This window comes from Triticum aestivum, chromosome 3B (assembly GCF_018294505.1).
Source record: "Triticum aestivum cultivar Chinese Spring chromosome 3B, IWGSC CS RefSeq v2.1, whole genome shotgun sequence".
NCBI lineage: Eukaryota > Viridiplantae > Streptophyta > Magnoliopsida > Poales > Poaceae > Triticum > Triticum aestivum.
In genome coordinates this window covers 431629633-431650169 of record NC_057801.1, presented here as the reverse complement: position 1 = coordinate 431650169, position 20537 = coordinate 431629633, and the positions used below count along the sequence as shown (strand labels likewise).

The following is a 20537-nucleotide window of genomic DNA, read 5'->3' as shown; positions in this document are numbered from 1 at the left end:
AGTGATCTTTGCAAAGGGTACCATAACTAGTTTTTTTTTGGAGAATGATACACTTAACTAGTGATTTCGATGAAAAAGAGAAGCGACAAGATTGCCGGCAGGTCGACCTAGCCGTTAAGAAGGAAAGAAAATGGGCTTACTGGGCAGACCCATGTGAGCTCGCACAGGCGACGCGAACGCTATATGCTGCTGAAAGCGGTATATTGGATTTGCGCATGCTGTGCACACAGCATGTCACAATTTTGTTCTCGATCGTCCTAGCCAGCGGCCCACCGAAGGCCCCGGACGCAACCCACCAAAACTAGGGCTTTGCACAGGGTTTAGCGGCGATCTCTCCCCCTCTTCCTCTCGTCGACGCGCATCCATGGCGGCCGCCACCTCCTCCTCCCTCCTCGGCCGCCGCTTCCTCCTCTCCCGCCGCTTCGTCTCTTCTCCTTTCCGCCCCTTGTCCTCCACCGCGCCCCCGTCCTCACACTCGGCCGCGGTATCCGATGCCGAGCCGGACCCTGAGCCACCCGCCGATCAGGGTAATCAGTACCGGAGCCAGCCGAGGCCTCCCAACACGACCCGCACCCTCGAGAATGGCCTCGACCACGGCATCTACAAGGTTTTATGGAACCCTTGGTTCTCTTCTCCGTTTGGGCCTGTTTTGGTGAGAGCCGAAATGTGATGTGCGCTTTTTGTTTTGGTGGATTCGCGAAGGCTATAATGGTGGGAAAGGTGGGTCAAGAGCCTATGCAGAAGCGGCTGCGGAGTGGGAAGACCGTCGTGTTGTTATCGCTGGGCACCGGCGGCATCCGCAACAACCGCCGCCCGTTGGACAACGAGGAGCCGCATCAGTACGCGGAACGCAGCTCCGTGCAGTGGCACCGCGTATGCATCTACCCGGACAGGCTGGGTAGCCTCGCGCTGAAGCATGTCAAGACCGGGTCAGCGCCTTTGCCTTGCCCCGAGCTTTGCGTTGTTTAGATTTTCCTTTTGTTGGATGCAATTTTGACCTGCATCAGTTTAGAGGTAGCGAGATGTTTGAGCGCGTCAGTCTCAGCTTTGCTAACTCGGATCATGCCGCCCAAACCGCTTGCTAATTCAGCTTTGTGAAATACTCGCTCCATTCATAAATATAGGACGTTTTAACTTTTTTGTGAATGAATCGGATGTATATAGACACATTTTAGTGTGTTTGTTCACTCATTTCATTCCGTAGTATGTAGTCCATATTGAAATATCAAAAACATCTTCTATTTGTGAACGGAGGAGTATTATGTAAACAGGCATTCTTAAGTCCTATATTGTCATTTTCAAGCCTATTCATTTGTTCATCCTTCCAACCACTCATTCACCTAGATTGCGAAATCTGAGTACTTGATTCTCTTGGTGAATAATCGAGTATGGACCATTTACCTTTTACTAAGTTCCATTTAGTGGAAGTTAGAGAACACTGTTATTCAGTTCCGGTGGATTGGTTATCTTAGTTGTAGTTGGAAACTGAATATGCGTCCTGTTGGTTGTAGATTTGAATTTGCATATTGGCCAAGTGGCAACATGGTCAGTGTAGTTTGAGCTTTATGCTGCCTCCTTTGTGTTTCTTCTTCCTTCTATTGATTTACTTCAATTATACCTCTAAATGTTGATCAGTTGCAACATTTCAGATCTCTTCTCTATTTGGAAGGAAATATTGAGACAAAGGTGTTCTCCGATCCTATAACTGGGCTCGTTAGACGCATAAGAGAAATAGCTGTTCGAGGAAATGGTATGTTTCTTTATTAGATATCACATAATCAGCTTCTTTTTTGTTCATACCTCTGTTATTTGTTTTCAGCCTTGTCTCAGAACCTTAAGTTTTTACGTTACAGGAAAAATCTTCAGTTTTAAATTTTACTCGGGGAAACTTGTTAAATATTATAGGCTAAATGCCACCATTAGTAATTTTGTTATTTTTCTAAATGTTTCTTGTTACAAACTTTGCTTTAAGGGCAGCATATTGAATAATCATTGTTCAGTTATTCAGGATAACGGCTAGCTGCTGATTCCATTTCCTTCCCCCACTTTTGTTCTGAACAAAAAGATTTGTCATCTCATCCTATGTTAATGTAACCACATACAGTGCTGTAGTGAAGAAAAAACATAGCAAAGACATTTCTGAAGCCCCACGAATGAAATCTCTTGTAATCGAAATGTTTTCTGCATTCCTGCTATCTGTGTTTGGTATCATCTTCAGGCTGATTCACAACTGCGCAAGCAGAGTACTACTAGCTGCTCTGCCACAAACCTATATAACAGCCATCTTCAGTTCATGGGGCATCTCCTCCTTAACCCGTACTTCCCAATGTTTCAAACGGACTTATGAGGCTGTTGCGAACTGTGCTCTACATGTAATGTGTTGTTGTCTAAACACTTAATGTGTTCAGGAGTCTAGATTGTACACTGAAATACCAACTGCATAAGCACTTGCATATTGTGTAGGAGTTTGAATCTTAATCTTCTACATTTTCACTTCAGATCACATTTTCTTCTGCATTTTAACATAAAAAAGTACTACTTGATTGTAATTTGTTTTTCGTCAATCAAAACATCAAGTCATTGCTAAATAGAGCTGTATTGATTTCGTCTCTTGAACTACTAATTGTAGCATGATAAAACTCTGTTGTTTGTGATTTTCCATGCCAAAGCTTAGACTCCGCTTGTGTTTTTTCCATACATTATTGGGTTAGGCTCTAACCTACTCCCTCCGCCCCGAATTACTTGTCGCGGTTCAGGACGGAGGGAGTATGTTACTACTGCAGGGTTCTAACTATTTACCCATGTGATAACATAATTATTTTATTCAGAACAACTCTTGATCTAGTCCACTCTAAAATCATCAAAACACCATTTAATACTTTCAGATTAAGAACAACTAACCATATAAATGTTCCATAGCCGGCTTCAGCGTTGTCCCTTAATTTACTCATTTTGGTTCGTGACAAAGTTAGTATAACAATTGTCTCATTAATGATGTCCTCGTGTCCCTTGTAGTCACATTGATAAGCTGATTTTCTGTGCTGGTTTTTTTATGCTCAGTTTCAACATATGAATTAAAAGTTGCATGGCATTTGGAATTATGTTAAGCATTGCGATTTGTGCTCAGTTTCAACGTACGAATTAAAGTTACATGGCATTTGGAATTATGTTCAGCTTTGCGACTGTGTTTAGGTTTTGGTAGAATATGATAAAAGTTGTTTCTTACGAACAGGTCGGCTTCTGTTTCTTGGTAACGATGGCAATGGCCCCAAGATAGGTGAAGTGAAGGGCGTTGGGTACTTCTGAAAGTGAGGTCCAACAAAATCCATCTGAGAACTGAGACTGAGGTACTGCACGTGTGCTACACTTTGGAGTATTGTCAACATCTTAGCATTGGACAAATAATGGTATGTTGTTGCCGCAGTTTGTTAGTTTCCCCTTGCCTAGTCACATTCCTGTCTTCATTAAGCTTTCGACGCCATTGTAGATGCCATGTAATTGACAAGTGTCCGACTTGTACGCTTTAACTCTGGTTGGAGTACAATGCATGCTCTTATGGAGAGAATTTAATCTCACTATGTACTTTTTACAGTTACTTTCTCGCTGTGTTTCTCCCTTTTTTGGCCACAGATGTTGCTGGGTACTTCAGGATTAAGCTAGTGCGATAGCAATAAGATTGAAAATATACATTAGGACGAATAATTCAGGCTGCTAATCCCTCCATCCATAAATATACTCCCTCTGTCCTCAAATAAGTATAGAAATTTTAAGACGAATTATGGATTAGAGTAGAAAATGCATTCGAAAGGTGCAAGCTACTATCTCTCTCCTCTTTAATTTCCCCCATCTTCAATGAGCTAAGAGCAACTCTAGCAGACCCCGCAAAACGCCCCGGCCCGCAAAATAACCGCCAAATTGCGGGTTGGGGCCAAAAAATCTGCACGAGCAGACCCCGCAAAACGCTTCGGCCCGCAAAAAATTTTGCGGGGCGCGGCAAATCTTCTCCCTCAACCTCCATCTTCATGGGCTGGGAGGCCGACCCGAGCTCAACCCCCATCCGACGCGAGATTTGGCAGGAGCGACATTTTCGCGCCCCCTTTCCCGCTCCCCGCACCCTCCGTCACCATTGCCCCCCCCCCCCCTCCGAAAGCTTCGGCTGCTCCTCCCCGGTTGTCCCTCGCTGCCATGGACGACCCCATGCTGTCCCCCATCACCGTCGAGGTCGCGCACGCCCCTTTCCCTCGGGCTGATCTCGCCGCCGGCCATGTAGGCCCCGCCGGCGTCGCCCAAGCACACGCCACGCCTGCCCGCAAGCGGCAGGGCAACGTGCTTGTGCAGGGTGGGAATCCGGCTGCCCCCGCCGCGATGGCCCGCGCTCCGGGCGCCAATGCCGCTGTGCGATCCCGGCCGGCGACGGAGAAGGCCGGCAAGGTCGCGGGCGTAAAGCGGAGGAAGGTTCCGACTTCAAGGAACAAATCTTCTTCAACCTCTCGCTCTATCCCCCCCCCCCAAGGTGGTGCTTCGGCGATGCCGTTCAACGGTGCCACTCCACCCGCAAGCGAGGTGTTCGACGAAATGGCCGGAAGGTATATCTCTTCGGACTTTGGTGATTCTCCTTCATTTTCGCCATTGTTTTTCCATAGCTCATGACTTGTCATCGTTCGGTATAGCGGTGGTTCGAACAGTGCAACAACCGAGTTCGTGAACTTGTTGGACACGAACGCGGTTGACATTGATCAAGCCCCTTTCGAACCTTTCGACTACAATGAAACGGAGGGGTGCGTGGACGATCATGGTTGTGCGGACGACTTGGCGGAGATCGAAGCGGAAGCGTTTGAAAATTCACAAGCAAAAGCTGGGAAAAGCGAAAGATCAAAAACTACACCATCTTGGAAGATCAAGCTTTGATCAAAGCATGGAGTGCGGTGTCTCTTGATGCATGCACGGGTACTAATCAAACCGCTAAGAGATATTGGCAAAGGATCGAAGATCAATACTTCCACATTATGAAAAACTACCCCAACAAGACTCCACGCACATTTCGGTCACTTCAAGTTCGTTGGGAGAACATCAAGCCTATGTGCAGCCGTTGGGCAGCTTGCTTGGAGCAAGTACGCAATGCACCTCCAAGTGGCACCGTGGAGTCCGACTATGTGAGTTTGCTTTGTCTTTGTTGAAGTTGTGCATCATTATAATGTATCATGAAAAATGATTGCATCACCAAAGATTGCATTGTGTAGGACAAGATTGTTCAACAAAGATACAAGGACATGGAAGCTTTGGAAGGCAGATTCTTCAAATTAGAGCATTGTTGGGAGTTGCTCCAAAAGTGCGAGAAGTGGAAGTTGATCGACAAAGAGTCCCCACCCAAGAGAGGCTCACTTACAAACATGGATGAAGATGAGGATGATGATGGCCCAAGAAATTTGAACAAGCCCGATGGCGACAAGAAGACTAGAGAGAAGATAAAGAGAGAGCAAGAAGTATCGAGCTTGAGGGAGAAGATTAATGCCATGGTGCAATCGAACGAGTTAATGTTGTTGAAGTCGTTGGAGATCAAGTAAGAGTTGGCCGAAAAGAAGGCAAAAGAGAAGCAAGAAAAATGGCAAATGCTCAAGGAAGAGGGGCTGCACAGAGCTGCCATTGAGGAGAGAAAAGTACGCGCCTCTGAAAACAAATCGTGGTCATTGTTGCTCGCCAAAGAGAATAAGATCATGTCAATGAACCGCAATGACATGGACGAGGTCACCAAAACATGGCATGATATGGCAAGGAGAGAGATCTTGAAGAGGAGAATGGTCGCCTCGGCCGGTCCGTCTGCCAGTTCCGGTGATGTTTTCTCTGCTCCACACGGTGACAATGTGGTTGATTTCGGTGCGGGAGTTGCAACAAGCGACGGAGGTGGCTACGGTGGCGCCGATGAAGTTTTAAATGGATTTCATGGCGCCGAGTGAAGATCGACCCCCAAGATGATGCCGGACATGGGCGCATACCTTTGCATGCCCTCTTTTGTGTAACGAACTTCGCTTTTATTCGCGCGCAAATTGTTTATGTCATTTGAATTTGAACTTGTTTGTGAACCCCTATGACAATTTCAGATTTGCAGTTCTTGTGTTTGCGGGTCGTTGCGTTGGTGCCCGAGCAGAACCCGCATAGCCGACCCATAAAAAAGCATAGGGGTCTGCATCTGTGCTAGCCCTCGCCGGCCCGCAAAAGCAGTTTTGCGTGAACTGCAAACGCGTTTTGCGGGCCGGCGTTTTGCGGGGTCTGTTAGAGTTGCTCTAAGCGCAAGTAGAAAATGGGATCATGTGTTAAAATGTTATTGGGCTTGATTCCGGTGTGATGAGAGAGAATTATTATTTTTATCTGGTGAGGGGTGATTTAAGTTTCGTGTGAGCCTGTTTTTTCTGCAAGCCAGGCAGCCAAACAACTCAAACGTGTCTCGACTGTTGGGCTTGATACAACCTACCAAACACACCCTATCTAACTTTTTGTAACACAACATGCAAGCGCCTATATATACGTGCTTACACTCACATCATGAACGCAAAACGCACACCCTATCCTTATGAGCACTTTCAAAAGACTGAGTCGATATATCATCTTGAGATTTTATGAAGGCACCGCAGACGCCTCGTAGTCGACGGGAACGTCTCCTCCATTGAACACACATTGCCGAAAATTCTGAAATAAATACAGGATAAATGCGAGCATCAGGACTTGAACCCTGGTGGGCTGTGGATACCACTGTCCATCTAACCATCCAACCACAGCTTGGTTCGCTACGCCCTATCTAACTTGGATCTCGGTTCCATATATGTCATATAACACTGTAGCATTTGCTGTTCATAGTCATGTACTCCTTTTGTCCCATAATATAAGAGCGTCTTTTACATCACACTAATGTAAAAAACGCTCTTATGTTATGGGACGAAGGTAGTAGCATCGTATTGTAGATATGTCATTTATCACGAGTATTGTATGTCTCAAAAAAATATCATTTATCACGAGTATTGGATGTCTCAGAAAAAAATGTATCACGAGTATTGTTGGAGTTGATTCTCAGTCGAACAGATGAAAGAGATGGTATGTTATGCTTATTGTTCACCGGTGACATGCTCAATGGCAAGTCAGTCTGGATCTCAAGCAGATAAGCAATTCTTCTCACAACTCCGAGGACAAACGAACACTCGTGCTACATTATTGATCGCCCCGGTCAAAATAAAGCCCACCAATCGGCTTGGATTCATCATATGTTGAGGAAACACCGAGGATGAGTAATACACTTGCACAAGCAACTGCTATTTTCGTTGCAACGAAGGAGACTGTTTTGACATTCATTTGTCGTATCTGATAATTGAAATATGCAACAATTGCTAAAATAATCCGAACTGACTTGAGCATCGCTACAGCGAGACAATCTCGTTGCAGTCGACCCTTATGGATATAAACATTTTCATTTGTGTTGGTTTATAGATCCATTTACATTCCTTAGGCTTTACTCTTTTCGGAGGGTCTATTTTCAAACTCATGGATACTATCTCGAATTTCTTTGCATTTAGTCGAGTCCCGGAATCAGGGTCCTTCATTGCGCCTTTGTATGCCACAGGTTTATCATTGTCTAATAACAATGTCTCGTCTACATAGCATAATGGTTTGCACGAGTTTTTGCATAACCTGCATCATTCAATTGCTAGTTCGACCGAAGTCTCTACGTCACATGTAGGGGCTTCCATATCAGTCGCAGTGATGAAACTTTGGAACTGTTTTCAACGTTTCCTTAGTTTGACCTCATCATGAAGATTATTTAATCTTGTCAAGCTTCATTGTCCTCTTACTCACCTTTTGCAAGAAACTCTTCTTCAAAACACACTGTTCTTAGCAACAACCATTTTGCCTTCGGTGCAGTGACAGAAGAAATATCCAACATTTTGGATAACCAATGAAGTAGCACTTATCTGATTTGTGATTTGAGCTTATGCGGTTATAAACACTTTACATATGCATCTCATTGCCAAGTTTTAAGTAAGGACATACTGGTTCAGCGTCTAATACCATATCTCATATGGTGTCATTTCAAAACATACGAGGCCACTCTTTTCAGTGGGAAAACTACAATCTCTAAAGCATAACCGAAATATGTAATGGCAAATTAGTTAATGACATCTTTGATCTTACCATGGCATACATGGTTCAATTACGTCTCTTGGACACCCCTTTCCTCTGTGGCGTTCTAGAGGCGTAAATTATGAAACTATTTTGTGACTTATCACATTTGCTAAACTTGTAACTCAAATATTTCTTTCTGCAATGCTATCATAGAAACTTATTTTTCTTGTTACAAGAACTTTCTACTTCATTCTGAAATTCTTTTAAACTTTCAAAGCTTCCAAACTTGTCTCTGATTAAGTAAATTTACTTTTCTCCACTTAAACCATCGATGAAAGTAATAAAGTAGAGGAATCCACTGTGCGCAACTATACTCATTGGACCATACACATCTATAGGTATGAATACTAATAAGCTAGTTGTGCGTTCGTTGTGGCATGTGAACGACATTTTAGTCATTCTTCCTTTAGACAAACTTTGCAAGCGTCAAATAATTCATAATCAAATGACTCCAAAACACATCACCGCGGACTTTCTTCATGTGGTTTTCGCCAATGTGACCTAAATGGTAGTGCCACAAATGTGCCGTATTCTTATTATGTCTTGCGACGTTTAACATCAGTGTTATGAATGTTTATATGACCATCAAGATTTATGTCCCCTATTTATTCATAAATTGAACAACTATTGCTCTCTAACTTCATTGAACAACATTCTTGCAGCAAACATGATTCAGAAATAATGTCGTCGCACAAGGTAGAGTGTAGTAACACTTACTAAATTCTATATGAATTACGAAGATATATGCAGAGGTAATACTATCGAGAAACGTAGTAGAAAACAAAAAACATGCATGCGAATAAAACCCTCGACCAACTATGAAGATGCAGGATTGGATCATTGACCTTTACTAGCAATGCATCAGAGAGAAGCCATTTGCCTTGTCACTTAAGGACCATGTGTTGCCCCACTTGCTTAGCCAAGGGAGCAGCTCTATAGCGCTTTTCAAAAATTCCTAGAAGGTTCCGTGACCTTCCCGGACCTTTCGGTACCTTCTAGGGTACTCCGGGACTTTCTCGATTTGTCGGAATGCTTCTGGTTTTCTCTGGAACCTCTCTGAAACATTTTTGCTATTTTCGGAACTTTTCCAGTGCATTACTCTCACCCTCCTAATACCTCATAGTACTCAACAATTTGATAATCAACAAGCATGTGACCCAAAGGTCGGTAACACGCATACATGACCTAGAACACCTTCCGATTAATAACCAGTTGTCGGATCTGGACACCCATATTGATTCCTACATATACACGAATATATTTATTGAGTGAACCTTTCGCTTGCGTACACAATTCCCTACGCTTCATGATACATAACAAGCTCGAGGCCAGACTTTTTTGGAGCGAACTTCTCGTTTGATAACCACTAGGGAGTCGCACCATTGCCAGCGCCTATCCATCCAACACCTAACATTAGGGTAGTTGTTCATGGCAAGGTGAGAATGATGGAGGGGAAGACGCTGGCTCAACGAGCATGCACAGAGAGAATGTGAATTCACCACAGGAAGGGTTCGACAGGATCACAGAGAGGCCTCAGAAGAAAAAAAACTCAACCAAGGCTGGTCATAGACCATGACAAAAGTGTAAATGCAGAGGCCGGACAGGGTGTTGTCGGGGGCTCACATGGCGAGCAGAGGAGATTACCATTTTGCCGAGAAAGAACATCAACACGATGGGTAGCAGGAGGCACAACGATGGGAGGAGATGAAGACAATGCGACCAACATGAGAAATGGCGTGAATGCACCCTTACTGTCGTCGGGCAAGCCGTCACATCATTTTTTCTATCACCACACCAATTGATGAGGAGGAGATGCGACACACCACCAGAGTGGGATGCGACGCCCGGGAGAGTTGTCGTGTCAATCGGCAGCCATCGATGAAGATTTTTCTGGTCTCCTCGCACCCTCCAAGCGCCTCCACCCCCAATTTCGGACACCCTCGTGGCTGCGCATGCAAGATCCAGTGAAATTAAGGTTCTATTCTGGAGCAGCAGACGATGAAGAAAAGACAATGTGGCACAGGCTGGCCTCGTAGCAATCACACAGGTACTCCGGTGTGTCGCAGACATTGATGCAGAGGGAAGTTGCTTGCTAGATGGGCACATGGGTTGAACCCACATCGTGAATGAGCTGGAGAGCCCATCCGAAGCTTACGTCATACAGATGCAACTGTCAGAAGGTAGCACATCGCGGGGGATTTGAGGGAGGGGAGAGCCGTGTATGCGGGATTCGGCGGCCGCCTCACGAGGACCTGACGAACCAGCGAGGAAGTAGGCGAGCAGGGGCGCCACAGCTGCACGGGAGGAGGCCAAGAAGCATGCTGGATGGCACGAGGTGCATGCGCACGCATTGCGGAGCAGGACAAGCGGCAATCAAAGGTGAAGGAGGATATCACAGGCCATCGGGAGGCCGCACACATAGCTGGAAAGGATAGGTGTAGGGTCATCAAACGCGGGTGTTGCTCGAGCAGAGGATGCAAAGGAGCGGACCCACGCATGGATGATGGAGCAGGGCCAGTGGCAAGAAGAGGTGAAGGATGGAGTACATGCCTACGGGAGACTATGCGCACAACTGGGGGGAGAGGGACAAAGGCCGTCGAACGTTGGTGTTGGCGGAGCAGAGGAAAACGGTAAGTAGCAACTGCTATTCCGATTGGATCTGAGAGAGAAGGAGATTCTCGTCGTGCACTATTAGTAGAAGCCAGCCGGAGGGAGTCTCCACACGCACTAGAGAGGATGCCAGGTGTAGGCCGCCATGGCGTGTCGTTATGCTGGTCAAGACGCCAACGCGTCAGACCACATGGCCACTCTCCGCCTTGCTCGAGAGTTACCTTGTGCCGTCGCCAGGTCCCCGCCGCTGACGTCAGTCGTGCATCTTCATGGTGCGGTATCATCTGGTGGAGGCGGAGCAGGGGTAGGCAGGAATTTTGGTGGTGCCGGCTAGGGATGGTGTTTCGCCCGAGTCACCCGAACGGGAGCGATGCGGGGACTCTAACTGCAAAAATGCAAGTGCCTCCTTGTGTACCTCCAAATGAAATCCGAATTGTTAGGCATATTTTTTTCATTCGGGATTTTGATCCCACTCCAACATCATACCTTCCTGTGAGTTTAACTCTAACATTCGGGTCCATCCACTTCAATACAACCCTTACTCTTTGAACATCATACCTTTCCCTTTTCTGATTGTCGTCAATAATGTCGGCATTGTTACTGAAATGCCGCCTTATCCAAATAATGAACATTAACGAGTCTCATTATCCAAAAATAATGACACGCAACTTAATGCATCAATGACAAGTCTAATGTGTTATGTGCATCATGACATTATTAATGCATTATATCCAAAGCACATCACAACTAATGTATTCAACTGATCATGACATTAAATAGCACATACCCTAACCCTAACCATAACCCTAGTTCTGGCTACAAACTACAATCATAATGCCTAGTACACATCATAAAACTCAAATCCTACATTCCACCACTTTTGCAATGGATTTGAGAGAAATCACCAAAAGTTGGGTTTGCTCAACAGTGCCATTAAATAAGATGATTCTAACCAACAAAATCGTGGAGGATGGGAGAATTTACCTCAAGGGATAGAAATGCTTCCTATTCACTGAACAAATGGCTCCAATTTAAGAGGAATTTTAGAGGAGTTTGTATGGGAGAGGGAAGAAGGCAATAGCTCGGGTATGAGAAAAGAAAATTGAATGAGACTAAATGGATGGGTGGGTGGCCTGCCGAAGGCCCGCTAGCCACTTACGCATTGAGGAGTCTATCCCCACTGGCCGTGGTGGTAGGGTTAGAAGGCTACCGTCGTGGTCAATAATGGTTGCTACTTTGCCACATAGGCATGTTCAGAGGGCGTGGACCAGGGTCTACCGCCGTTGACAATCTCAGTAACCCATATACCTTAACGCCGCTAAACTTTCGAACAAGGGTCAAATCATGCTAATATTTTGTCAGAGGGTCAAATATGGTGATTTTGGGCCAACTAGGCGGGGCGGTGGACATGATTTTGGCCTCTGGTGCTATTGTACTCTCTTCTACTAGTATGTGCTTGCTAGAGTGCGGCATTGCAAAGACCGAGCTCCATTGAGCTTGTTTAAAAAAAATCAAAATATATTTAGAAGTTTGAAAAAATATTTTTTTTCCTACAAATACATGTGTATGTTCTTCAAATATGTTTAAAATTTCATCAACTAATTTGATTATTTGCATGCTACACAAAAAAGACAAATATCTAGCCCAAATACAACAAAGAAAAAGCCCATTTTAATGCCTGCATTTGTCTTTTTTGTGTACATCTCATATGAATATATGTTTATGAAATTTTATACATGTATACTACAAATATATGTCTACATTACTTTTTTCAGAAGTTTTTAAGGTGTGGAAAAAGTTTTTTGCTGAAAAAAAAATGATTTCTACGGAACTCGGCCTCTACTTGCACTTCTCGGTGCTTGCTACTTTCTGTGACTATTCGGTGCTTGCTACTTTCCGTGACTATTCCTTTAAAAAAAAGTTTGCTGCTTTGTTTACCGTGTTGCTCTGTCCTATCGACCGCACCGATCACAAGGGGTGGAAAACGCAGCTGCCTTTGTCGTCTCCTTTTCCTCGTTTCATTCGCACAAGTTCAAGCTCTGGTCCTCTACAATGTGTGCAGCGACAAACAGTGCCTGGATGTGTTTCCGTTTCACTTCAAGCAATCCAGATCCACACCCGGGCCGCCGTCATGATTTGAGCGTCATCGTGGGGACAGATTAAGCTCGGTCGCGCCACTGTGCTTTTCTCCATGTCCCTTTTTCTCAGGAGGCAGCTTGGAGGCATTTGGGCCTTGAGACAGGGGCGGGCGAAATTCAACGTGCTAAACTGCGTATGTCTCTGAACCAATTCTCAGCTCACACTCGCATTATTTCGAGCACCTGAATAGGCATCGAGTTGATTTCACTCTCAGTCACGCCCACGCAAGACACCTAGCACAAGTTTCTCAAGAGTATCCCGGTGTAAAGCACGCCACAGCGGGATGCAGGCAATGTGAGAGAAATAGTCAGCACCGTGCCACCTACTAATGCAAAACGTTGTCGCCCAAATCTTCATGCTCAACTGGAATTCACCTACATTGTTGGCCGGTTCAGTATCTGGTTGCCATGTTTCGCGTATGGTGTCCAGAGATTTAGTTACCGGTCAAACTAGTGACACCATTTGCACACAGTTGACATGGGGCACGGACCAGCTTAGCTGGGCACAGTTGTCAACTCTGAGAGTGAAGGGGCACAGCGCAATGCAGGCAAACCAACCTAATCGCTCGCACCACATCTCTGTAATCTTCTCCACGTAGTACTGATGTACGATTAGTTGGAGAAATCCTTAGGCCTACTCCAATGGAGCGACCCATTTCGTCCGCCTGTATTTGTTTGGATCGGCATGGACGAAAATGAAGGCCCAACGCACCGACCCAAACGTAAATCGCGTCCGTCTGGTGTCCGCACCGACCCATTTCCAGCCTAAAATTGCGCCTGGAATGCGTCGGCGCGGACGCGCCACGCTTCTCCTCGGCGCCCGCCGCGTCCCCACCTGTAGGCCACCCAACCGTCACCAGTCGTCTTATTTATGACGACCACCGACAGTGGGCCAACTAGTTAGCCAGTGAAAGCGTCCTTTTTTAAGCACGCGTGCGGCGGGGGCCGGCCTCATCCACTTCTCCCATCCACATCTTGCCCCCCACCACTCCCTTTGCTTCCTCGCCGGCGACAGCAAACCCTAGCGCGCCATGGCCATCTTCGGCAGCAGCAATGGCAAGGGCACCCCGGCGCCTCGTCCTCCCGTGCTTCCCCTTTCCCTCCTCCTCCAGTGCCGGCGCGTTTCTGCCTGATCGCCGGCGCCTGCACATCGCGGTGCACCAAGCGCGGTGGCACTGGGAGTACAGGCAGCCGCTGTCGTACCCCGACGTCCACGCTGTCGCACCATTGGCACCTGGATCCGCAGCGGATCCCAGTGCCGGCGGTTCCGCGGAGCCAGCGGGCGCACGACGAGGAGGTGCGTCGGCGCCGCGCGCAGCTCATGCCGGTGCAGCGTCGGCTGCTTGAGTACGCCGCCGACACTCCCAACTGGAGGCTTGGTTCGCTGTCGAACACGAGGAGCAACGGCGTTTGGGTGTCGACGCCGTCCCGCCGCCGTTTCCACCGCTGCCCCCGTAGGTACAACCGGAGGACATGGAGGCGGAGTACCAAGCCACCCTCGAGGAGGCCCTGCAGCACGCGCTGGAGACTAGCCGCCTCGAGGAGAACGCGCACTGGGATGGGCTGGAGCAAGCCCTTGCCCTGTCGGTGGCGGGGGACTCCGTCCACACCTCGCTGTTCGTGCTGCCACCGCCATCGTAGCCGCCCATCCAGCCCAAGTCGGAGCCGGCGCGGAAGCGCTCCCCGCCTCCACCGACTTGGCCGGAGGAGGTCTACTCGTGGACGGGCTAGCACCACGAGTGGATGAGCGCGCCTCCCGTCCACTTCGCCGCGACGCCGGCGCAAGAGTCCGCCCACCTCGAGTGCTGGAAGGCGCACTGGCTCCGCCAGGAGCAGGTCGCTGACGAGGAGCAGATGCGCTACGAGGCCATGCTTCAATGCGACGCGGAGGCGCTCCGGCTCGAGGAGGAAGAGGAGAAGGAGCGCGTGCGGCTAGCCGCAATGCCGCCGCCCCACCAGACGCCGAGGAGGCTGCCCTGGCAGCGTACCAGGCGGCGTTCGGGTGGGCTGGCCCTGCTCCCGTCTTCATCGACCTCACCGGCGATGGCGACGGCGGCATCGACGCCAAGGGCAAGGGCAAGGCCGACGACGTCTAGGGCAGCATGCGGGGCGGCAGCAGGCGGGCACAGACTTTTTTTTTAATGTTTTAGTTAATGTTTAATTAGGTTTAAGTGGACTTTGGCCGGCATTTGATCGGCCACTTATGTTTATTTCGTGCGAGCTATTTCTTTTTCCATGTCTGCATATTTGGGCCAGCCTTCCCGTTGGACGGTCCTGTTGACTCGCCCTGTTGAAGTTGCTCTTACTTGTGTGCCCGCAATGTGTTTTACTTCAGACGCAGAGATGCAGTACAACCTCTGGAGGTGAGTTGGGCGCCATTTTTACCGGAGCCGGCCTGCATCCTCTGAGTTGGTGGAAACATCTGACCAGCATGTTAGCAGAGTAAAAATGGTAAATAGACCTGTGTTTAATAAGCCAGCCGGTTCGGAGTTTTTTTTATGAAGGTTGTCCGCAGGTGAGCATATGAATTTTCATTTATAAATGCTACAGTACTCGTTTCTCTTTGCTTGCCTGCCTGCAGAGGCACAGACCCACAGCAGCGTGTGTTCCATTTCCTCCTCGACCTCGAGACACAACAAAACAGAACAGAGCAAGCCAGAAACAAGACAGAGCTCACACACACGCTTCTCTTCTCTTCTCTTCTCTCCTGTCTGCTCAGTTTGGTGGGTTCTGCTCACCAGTTTCCCCTCACAGTACAAAACCCCATTCCTTCCACCCATCATCCTCCATACATAGGCACACACAGCCGGCGCGCAATAGACAGCAGCTTCTGCAAGAAACCATACCATGAGAAACATCATGGAGAGAAGCCCCCACGAATCCTCCTTCTCCTTCTCCCGGAGGCACTTCAAGTGGCCGGTTCTCGGCAAGAGCAGCAGCCATGGCGCCACTAGCACCGCCGTCGCGGAGGAAGGTTTCGTCAAGATCAGCTCGGGTAAGCATGCCGAGGACGACGAAGAGGCGTCCTTGGCTTTCTCCTCCGCCTGCCGGTCCTTCCACTCGGAGGACTTCGTGTCTCCCCCGCCCAAGCCGCTCAAGCAGCACCGCAAGAATACTAAGCCGGGCCGCACGGCCGTGTCGCGCCTGCGCACGGCGCTGGCAGCGGCAATCTCCGGCCGGCACCGGCAGGTCAGCCTCGGCTCACGGCTCACCGGCACGCTGTACGGACACCGTCGCGGCCACGTCCACCTCGCGTTCCAGGTCGACCCGCGCGCGTGCCCGGCGCTGCTGCTGGAGCTGACCGCGCCCACGGCGTCGCTGGTTCGCGAGATGGCCTCGGGCCTCGTGCGCATCGCACTCGAGTGCGAGCGCTCCAAGGGCGCCTCCGCATTCCCCGGCACCACCGGCGGCGCGGGCGTCGGCGCGGGCCGGAAGCTGCTGGAGGAGACAGTGTGGCGAGCCTACTGCAACGGCAAGGGATGCGGGTACGCGGTGCGGCGCGAGTGCGGGGCCGCAGACTGGCGGGTGCTGCGCGCGCTGGAGCCCGTGTCCATGGGGGCCGGGGTCATACCGGCGTCCTGCGGTGGCGGCGAGGGCGACGTCATGTACATGCGCGCGCGGTTCGAGCGCGTGGTGGGCTCGCGCGACTCGGAGGCATTCTACATGATCAACCCGGACAGCAGCAGCAATGCCAACAGCGTCGGCCCCGAGCTTAGCGTCTACCTTCTTAGAGTTTGATCCCGCGTTTGCAGTTTGCTGGGAGTGTTGTGCGGGCTTTGAACTGTTTTTCTTCTTCTTTGTGTTTTATGAAGCCCTTTTTATGGCATCCTTAATAATGCATGTGGTGTTTATTAGAGCTACTACTAGTACTACTACTTTGTATTTATTAGTCTCTCTCATATTTAGGGTCATATTTTGATCATGATTTTAACTAATAAAGTATAAGTTATGCATAGTAAAAATAACATTACCGAAAACTATGTCCAAATGCGAATCCAAGGATGTAATTTTTCGTGACATCCATTAATATTTTGTTAGTCAAACCTGTGGTCAAAATTCGACACAAAATGAGAAGAGGGCCAATAAATCAGGACAGAGGTGGTATGAAAACCGGAAATGTAAGGTAAACATTCCTCGAAACGAACACAATATTTGTGCACGTATGCGGACACAGTTATGAGAACTTCAAACGTCTGCTCCTATTTTTGAAGGCCAAAACACTTACAATAACAGCATATCAAATCTTCGATGAGTTACTATTCAAATGCGGCACTAATTCAAATGTAAATATAATAATCCAACTAAGTTTTAAAATAAAATAGTTTAAACTTGAATTCAACTCGCACATATGTTTTCGTCGTCCCCTTTAAGCGCCCATATATGCTTAATCATATTTTTCTTAAGTTGCTCATGAGATGCTCGATGCTCGCGCATATTGCATTTTTATTCTTTTCATTGTCCCCTTTAAGCGCCCATAGGTTTTTACTCTTTTCACTATGAGCATTGCATTTTTAGTGTTTTATTTGGTTTTTATTAGTTTTCTTTGTTTTCTCGTGTCTAGAGGTGTTTGGATCAACCTAGGACCAAAATGATGAAAGGGACCAAACACGCGTTCAATACAGAGGACTGACAGACTAGACTTATGCATTTGGGAGGTCAAAAAAGTGTTTTTTAAGTGCTCCAAATCTAATACCACTGGCACGTCAGCGTCTTTCAAGCGATTTGAATGAGCCCAAGAACATCAAAATCTGAGACTGTATGAAGAAATGACGATCAAAATATCAAAGGAGTCCAAAGCATTCAAGACGTCTGGTATGACTGTGTAGTCGTAGCGATGATCATACAAAGCTTATTTTCCCTTACAATAAAAGATCATACATATCTATGAGCAATTTTATTGTTTTATGCACCAATGACAACTTACTTAAAGGGTCTTATTCAATCCATAGGTAGTTATGATGGACACACATGGCAAGAGACTAGGTTTAAGGGTTTTGGATGGACAAGTAGTGTCACTACTTAGTGCTAATTTTGGCTAACAAAAGGTCCCAGACAAGCACCACATGTAGAGGATCCTTAACAATATAACTTCTATGTGAATATAAGCAATCATAACTCATTACATTTTCTTCCTCGTCCAACGTCAACTAATTAATATAGAATATTTGATGGGGGCTCACAATCATAAAAGATGCCCAAGATAGTATATTTATATGTGAGACCTCTCTCCCTTTATTACTTTTTCATGGATTGCACCAATGACCAATGCTATGTTTGTCAACTTCCAACAAATTTTATCAACTATACTTCTTTTATGTGAATTTATTACTCCCCATCGGATTAGCATATGATCTTTTCATTCTTTTATTATTTTTCTTTCATTGATAAGATTGAAACAAGAAAGCAAAGCAAACTCAAAACTACTTTATTATATAAGTCTCACATGATTATATAGATAGATAGATCACAAAACAAGCACTCGAAACTAGATCATACTAAAACTTTATTCTTCTAAATCACAAAATAACTAAGGACCGAACTAAGATAGATGATGATGATAAGAGTTATGGTGATACGATACCGGAGCACCTCCTCCGAGATTGGAACAAGCCAAGGGTGGTTCCCATACCCGTGTACTCAAGTCTCCTTCTTTGGTGATAGTGGTGATGACGTAGTGGGCTTGTCATGTCACTTGAGGATAAAGTTTTCCTCTTTCAGCTTGTAGATTTCCTGCTCAAGCTCCTAGATTTTGTGACGCAACATATCCTATTCTCCCTACACATGATGAAAAAGAGTGAATTGAAACTTAGAATCTTTTACTATGTTTGGGAGGCTTGATTTCTTGAAACCACATGCATGTCCCCTGGTTGTGGTAGGGGGACATCTTTTTCTTCTTCGCTTGAGCAATCTATCTATTTCAAAACCGTCTCTTCTTCTTCATCCGTGGTCCACTCATACAGATCAACATCACCATAAATCCTTGGATTGGCAACATAATGAGAAACATAGCTCTCTCCATCCGAGTCTTGGGACGACATGTTGTCTGATCTGCCAGGAAAATAACCCAAAACAAGAACAGAGGAGAAACTTGCGATACGATGGTCAAAACATCCAGGAGTATATATAATGAATTTTTCCCTTGCAAGACAAGTAATATGGAAGAAAAACGGAGTCTGGAAAGTCCACGTGGTAGCCACAAGCTCGGGAGGTGCGGCCAGGGGGTAGGGCGCGCCCCCCAGGCTTGTCGCTTCCTGGTGCACTTTGCCAGTTGTTTACTATTTTTCTAATTGCTTATATATATATATTCCAAAACAAAGAAAAAAGTACTTTTATGGAACTTTTGGAGACGGTTTACTTACCATACCACGTACACTACAAAAAAAGGACACGCCCATGACATTTTGGCCCGAACAATTATTTTTTTCTCTGATGCTTATGACACTTCTATGACGTTAATTATGACAAAAGCACATATCATCATAGATGTGATGGGCTCCTACTTATATGACAAAAAATCATGACAGAAATTGAGATTTTCGTCCAGGACGGGCCGGGATGCACCTGCATGACATTCTTTAAGCCGTCCATGACAAAAAAACTTGTGGCAGAAGCGAGGGCGAGGAAAATATCGGGGAGTTCCCAGTTACGGTGGGTGGTCGGGCCGAGCGATGCATGGAGGTTTGCGCATTTCTCTCATACATATACGTGCAGGTGTGCGAGGCATTGTGCTCTACCTGAACCAGAGCGAGGCGTTTGCTTACTGAACCCGAGCGATTGCACTCGCTACGTTACTGAACCCGAGCGATCGATCCCTTGGCTGTTAACTGAACCCGGGCGATTCCTTCCCTACTGCTGCTCATTGAAGCCGATCGAATCTGCTGCCTCTTGATGAACAGTGACCGTTGTTGGGGGTTGGATGAATAGTTCCCGGTGGGGGTTGGATGAACAGGACCGCGTTGTAGTAGTAGGACGTTGCCGCTGGATGAACAAGACCCCGATTGAGGAGGCCGCCACACCCGAGCCGGTTGGGTGTGGATGAACAGGACCTTGTGGAGGGCTGGTTAAACAGTAGCCGGTGGAGGCTGGATGAACAGGACCCTGTGGAGGGCTGGTTGAACAATAGCAGGTGTAGGCTGGATGACCAGTACCCCATGGATAAACAGTAGCTGGTGGAGGCAGGAGGAAGGTCGTGGTGGATGAATAGTAACAGGTGGAGGCTGGAGGAAATCGACGGTGGATGAACAGTACCCCCGTGGAGGCTGGAGCGAGGCACTAGATGGTAGATGAACAGTAGCCAGTGTGTCGACGTTCTGGGAATGGGGGTACCCAGACTTGCCTGCATGCGGCCCATGGTGTGACTCCATCAACGGCCCGGTACAGCCCACCTTCAGCATCAATGACTGAAGACCCTCACGAGGGGCCAAGCCTCGCGAGGCGGATGATACCAAGTCCTCCAGGAGGAGCAGCCTCTTTAGGCTGGCTCCTGAGGAGTAGAGATTTCCATGCAGGTCTCACCTGGTGAGGCTTGGATGATGTGAGCCATGACGGCCAAGGCCAGGCGGGCACCAGTGGGCGCATGACGATAGTTTCCTCTTCGGTGCTAAAGAAGCTAGCGCAGGC

At 47.4% G+C, this 20537-nt stretch overlaps 2 protein-coding genes across 2 annotated transcripts; both read left to right on the top strand.

Moving 5' to 3' along the window:
- The first annotated feature begins 267 nt into the window (after window positions 1-267).
- Window positions 268-3575, top strand: LOC123070212 (single-stranded DNA-binding protein, mitochondrial). The gene is made up of 4 exons (XM_044493289.1): window positions 268-607; window positions 703-929; window positions 1650-1750; window positions 3233-3575. The coding sequence occupies exons 1-4, from the start codon at window positions 365-367 to the stop codon at window positions 3304-3306; spliced, it is 645 nt and encodes a 214-aa protein (XP_044349224.1). The 5' UTR covers window positions 268-364; the 3' UTR covers window positions 3307-3575.
- Window positions 3576-15498: 11923 nt separating this feature from the next.
- Window positions 15499-16773, top strand: LOC123065470 (protein MIZU-KUSSEI 1). Its single transcript, XM_044488739.1, has one exon. The coding sequence runs from the start codon at window positions 15765-15767 to the stop codon at window positions 16653-16655; it is 891 nt and encodes a 296-aa protein (XP_044344674.1). The 5' UTR covers window positions 15499-15764; the 3' UTR covers window positions 16656-16773.
- Window positions 16774-20537: the final 3764 nt, after the last annotated feature.

Coding starts and splice junctions, on each gene's coding strand:
- LOC123070212 (XM_044493289.1), top strand. CDS start 365: ATGGCGGCCGCCACCTCCTCCTCCCTCCTCGGCCGCCGCTTCCTCCTC. Junction 930..1,649: donor CTGAAGCATGTCAAGACCGG/GTCAGCGCCTTT, acceptor GCAACATTTCAG/ATCTCTTCTCTATTTGGAAG. Junction 1,751..3,232: donor AATAGCTGTTCGAGGAAATG/GTATGTTTCTTT, acceptor TCTTACGAACAG/GTCGGCTTCTGTTTCTTGGT.
- LOC123065470 (XM_044488739.1), top strand. CDS start 15,765: ATGAGAAACATCATGGAGAGAAGCCCCCACGAATCCTCCTTCTCCTTC.